This window comes from Acipenser ruthenus, chromosome 1, assembly GCF_902713425.1.
Source record: "Acipenser ruthenus chromosome 1, fAciRut3.2 maternal haplotype, whole genome shotgun sequence".
Lineage (NCBI taxonomy): Eukaryota > Metazoa > Chordata > Actinopteri > Acipenseriformes > Acipenseridae > Acipenser > Acipenser ruthenus.
In genome coordinates this window covers 13,446,883-13,451,913 of record NC_081189.1, presented here as the reverse complement: position 1 = coordinate 13,451,913, position 5,031 = coordinate 13,446,883, and the positions used below count along the sequence as shown (strand labels likewise).

General features: G+C 37.3%; 1 protein-coding gene across 1 annotated transcript; it reads left to right on the top strand.

Annotated features, from left to right (window-relative positions):
• Window positions 1–3,206, top strand: LOC117403534 (C-X-C motif chemokine 11-1-like). The gene is made up of 4 exons (XM_034005704.3): window positions 1–203; window positions 1,038–1,164; window positions 1,928–2,017; window positions 2,754–3,206. Exons 1-4 carry the CDS (start codon window positions 146–148, stop codon window positions 2,815–2,817), a joined length of 339 nt encoding a protein of 112 aa, XP_033861595.2. The 5' UTR covers window positions 1–145; the 3' UTR covers window positions 2,818–3,206.
• Window positions 3,207–5,031: the final 1,825 nt, after the last annotated feature.

The window sequence follows — 5,031 nt, the reverse complement described above, 5'->3', positions numbered from 1 at the left end:
AAATGGTTACACATTCCTATGTCTCCAGCTTAATTAAAAACAAATATTCTGACCTTGTTGGAAAGCAAAAGTGAAAGTTGCACATTGCGCTACAGTACAGGTGGCTTGTTGTTCTCATTTCTATTCTACTCACCCTGGGGGAAAGATGAAAATAACTGCAGTTGCTCTTTGTGCTCTTCTTCTTTTGGTTGCAATAACTGAAGGTAAGCATCATGACTTAATACTTCATGTAGTCAAAACTCATCCATGTGGGACGATTACTGTTACTGTGTAGAGAGAGGACATGACTGTGAAGTGCTGTGCTTGTGCAGCTGTAGTTAAGTTTTGATATTGATCCACAGCCAACAAAAAATGAAATGGCTTTGAACCCGAATTATGGGAAGGAAAGGTATGCTCTTTATTTAGGAAAAACAACTTTTTTTAACTTTTAGACTTCCATTCTTTAAAAAAAAGTGAAGTAAATGATTTTGATGTCAAAGCTCACTACAATAAATATGCTCTTTGCTATCTAAACTTACCTGGCACGAACCCCATGTAACTAATGTTGGTTCATAAGAAGCCCCCCACAGTATTTACCTGAGCTTAAGGATACAACATAACTTGTTTTAATGCATACGAGTATCTGAAAAGTCCTTATAGTGAAATATTGCCTTGTCTAATTAGGAGCAAATCCACCTGTTGTAAAATATTGCCACAGAATGTCATTTCATGTTATTACCATGACAATAAGCTAAAATCATTACCGGAATTCACATGTATTTCCAGGAGAGTCATCTTATGTGGTTACTCACTGTCTCAATGTTTTTTAAATTACATTGGTGTTGAACTGGTAGTCTTCCTTAGCACAGCATATCATTGGTGATATAAAATTGATGTTAGCTTCCAAGCTAAATCAGATTTACCTGGGGAGAGTGTGGCGATTGTGTGCTATTGCTTTGGATATACTGTATAAAACAAAAGCATAAATAAAACACACTTGTGTCAATGTCTGGCCTTAGATCATGCAATGCCTTATGACACAACCTTTTATTTTCCAGGAAGAATTGTTTCCTCTGGTCAGAAATGTCTTTGCATTGGAAAAGGATTAAATTTTATCAAAACTAAACTCATTCGCAATATACAGGTTTTTCAGAAGAGTATCACCTGTGACCAAGTTGAAATCATGTAAGTAGTTTTTCTAAGTATTATAGTCCAGTTTCTGAAAGAAAAAAATATACATACATTACACACAATTTACAAAGTTTGTACAGCTCTTATTTACCATAATTTCATTGAAAATCTGTGCTCCTTTAAAGTCCAATATTGGGGTAATGGTGCGTATGTGTAGTTAAACCAGTAGCCTTGTCTGCTGTGTTCATTTTGTAAAGTTTCACCTCCTTAAGAGCTTAAGTCTCCAGTATTCTTTGCCGGTACTGCATCTTTTTACTGCAGTCTTTTTTTAAAGTAATTTACGCCTTATATTTGATAATTACTGGAAGTAATGTATTCAAACGTTAGATGCTTAGAATTAACTTTAGAAAACACATCTGAAAACCAGATACTTCAAAAGAAAAACAACTTTTAAAGAAACTGTTAAATATTTGAAATAAATAGATATTCAGTTATTGTGTACTTTTTTTGTGTGTTTATCAATGAATTTGGCTTATGAATTGCATGACTAAATTATATTAACAAAGGGAACAGTCTAGTAGCTTGGTTTGTTGCCTCTTGAAGGAAAGAGAAGAATGTTGTTTAGAAGCTTCAAAAACAAATAAATCATTCAAATATACAGCAAAAATGCATGCCCTTTATGCATTATTCATTAAACAAGTTAGGAGTCATTTGGCTGTGATCTTCTTTCTACTGTAGGATGAAGACTAGCTATTAATATGACAATCTAGGAAAAAAGAGTATCTGAAAAATGTATTTGTTCATTATTTGATGACAGTGCCACATTTAAGAAGACTGGGAAGCAAGTATGTCTTAAGCCGAATTCCAAGAGGGTGAAGAAGATTCTTGATAGGCTTTTAAACAAACGGTATGTTTTTGTTAGATCTCAAGGGTCTAGTTCATTGATATGTACTTTGTAGTTTTAAATACTGCTGCTCTTTATAGCAATCCAGGGGGTGGTGTATTGAGACACTTTTTAACACAACTACATACAAAAAAAAATAGTGAAATTAGGTTTGTTTCTTGTTTCATAGAAAAAATATCTAAAATAGTTAACAAAAAAATAGAAACACAAATGTTAAGTTTGAAGCATTGAAGCTGTTCCATAGAGCAGTGGTCTCTCCAGGGTAGTCTTGCTCACAGATCAGTGTACTGTACACGGAAGGTAGCTGCTGCTTGTCTGCAAATACAAAACAAATGCACAGTAAAAGGAAAAGGAAAACAAAAAGAAGCTCTAGAATAAAACTCCACGAGTCCTTTCCTCTCCTCTCCTGTCTTCAGCTCTGCAGACTACTGCCTCATGCATTCTAACTGTTTAATTCTGGTACAAACCCTTCTGGTAGACAAGAATACACTTTTTAATATCTAAACTGAACCATATGTTTATACAAAGAGTGAGGAGTATATGGAATATATTACCAAGCCATGTTGATTGCCATTGGCATCCTTTAAGAAATAATTAATGAAGTCTTGGGATCAACCAACCAGACAAGTATTGATGGTCAGGCTTTCTCTTGTTCGTAACTATTCCTGTTAATCTGATAAAATAATTATTATGCCATGTGCAGAATGTGTGGCTGTTTAACATCCGCATTTCTTTTCAGAGGACTCAAACAACAATCAAAGAGAAGACAAGGGAAGAAAACAAAAGCGTTTTTATCCCATTGAGTGGCATGAGTTTCTGTGCACCATCATTCTTCTTCCAGGGATGTGTCATATGACAATCTAAAGGATTCATTTATATCTTGAAAGTAATAGCAAATTAGATGGTGTGGCATGGCGGAAGTAAATAGTGTGGGTGTGTTTATATTTAAATTTGGCAGATACATGTGTGGTGATCATCAATCAAGTCACAGCCACATGGTATAAAAAGGAAGCTAAGTCCTTTGTTTGGTGGAGGAGTTTGCGGTGAGTGGTTGAGATGTGAAGGTGAACACCCAGCCTGAACAGTAGTGTTTCTGTCCAGATCTGTCCTTTTATTTTGGCCCCTGTGCTTTTGTTTCTTTGTTTTTGTTTGTTGTGTTGAATTAAAGTGTTGCTTTGTGCTTAAAACTGCAGCTTCTGTGTCTGGGTTTGCTTTCCTGCTGCTGACCAGCCTTGACTGCAATGCTACCCTGTTACAGATGGTTATAAACTAGCCATTGTGGGCTGTGAAACTGAGGAATGAGGAGGGGCCACAGTGTCTTCAACAAAGTGTCTTTATTGTGATCACCGGAGGGGGGGCGGCGCACCAACACACACTCCTACAGGGCAGTCACTATTGTCAGTATCAATCACCCTAATCTCAGTGAAAATCAGTACATCTAAATCTCAGTCCTGCCTATTTAAAATATTTTAACCATAACATCCAAAGTAAAGGAAAGTTTAATACATGCCTTAGTGCACTTGTCAGTCTGACACAGTAGCCCACACAACTAAGGAGACGTGGAAACAGTGTCCCAGCTCATCTGTCGTATCTCTTTTCACCAATAGATGTCTCTGCTCTCAAAAATTAATACGATTTTCAGTCAATCAATGACAGTCCCTGTTTGAAACAGTTAATGGAGAATACTATTTGTACACCACCAAAGGTAATAGTGAATACTCCCCGGTAAACAATTCAGCGTTAGTCCTGAAGAAGCGGAGTGCACCTTTTCCACTACACAGTCCAGCAAAGTCTTGCATTTCCTTCTCCTGAGCTGATCGATTGTCCTGGATGACAAGCTGAATCTCTCTGCCACTCTCTTTAATTGGGAAACTAGTTACACTGCATTACAATAACATGGTACAGTTTGGATTTCACAACAGGTCCATAGCAACAGCAGCCTGTCCAATGTATTTTGTTTTCAGCATTTCTGCATATATGAAGGATGTCATAATAAAGTGCACATATTAATACACTATCCAGTGTGTTTGCAATTATGTTCTTTTATTTAAAACTGTACCCAAAACATTGTGATAAGGACGACAAAGAAAAACAAGTGCCAATGCTTTCAGAGGCTATCGGCCATACGCAGAAACAGAACTGTCAGCACTCACTTACAGTGCTGGTTTGGGTGCTTCCTAAATATGACTTCGAACAACCTACTGGGTCAATTAAGAAAAAAAGGCCAAAAGTCAGTTATGTCAGGGTGCAGATAGAAAGCCAACTTTCAGCAGGAAAATACTGGTAGCTACGGGTAAGCTTCTTCAGTATGCTGAAGTTGTACCATGGGAAGAGGCTAAACTTTCATTTAGCATCCTTAATGTCAGTAACACATTTAATGTAACACAGTTAAGCCAATAATAAAACACAGAATATTGGTGATGATCCCTTAAAAATTCCCCATGAGATATTGCATTAAAAGAGAAGGCATGCCCGCTGTACAATAAGCAGAAAGCCACTGTGCAGTACAGGCCTGTAAGGTACTCTATGGGGTTAACTCTATCCCAGGCTGTGGCAGGGCTGAGGTCTGTCCTTGTAAATAGTGTATTTGTGGTGGTGGTTTATAAATAAGACAGTTTTTGTTTGATTTAGAAATAAAATGTGTTTATTTTGAAAAAAACAAAGTGTGTACTGGATATGGCAGGGCTGGGAGGTTAGACTTCCCTCCCTGCCTAATTGAAACCCAATCTGCAACAGGTGGCCAGGTGTCAATTGACTAATTATTGATTAATTAACTCACATGCCTTCAAAAGGGGTCTGGAAAGCCAGTCCTTTGTTCTGCTTTTGTTTGTTCTGTTTTTGTGTACCAGCATGAAGAACCAAGGGCAGTGAAACCACTGTATGTTTAACGGGAATCCTTAGCACCGTAGGTAGGGATTCATTTAGAGGATATTAATCCCACAATATTTTAGTTTAGTTTGTGCAGGGAAAAAGTTCCTGGAGCGGGACCTCCCTTTTAGTGGGAGCAGCACTCTACC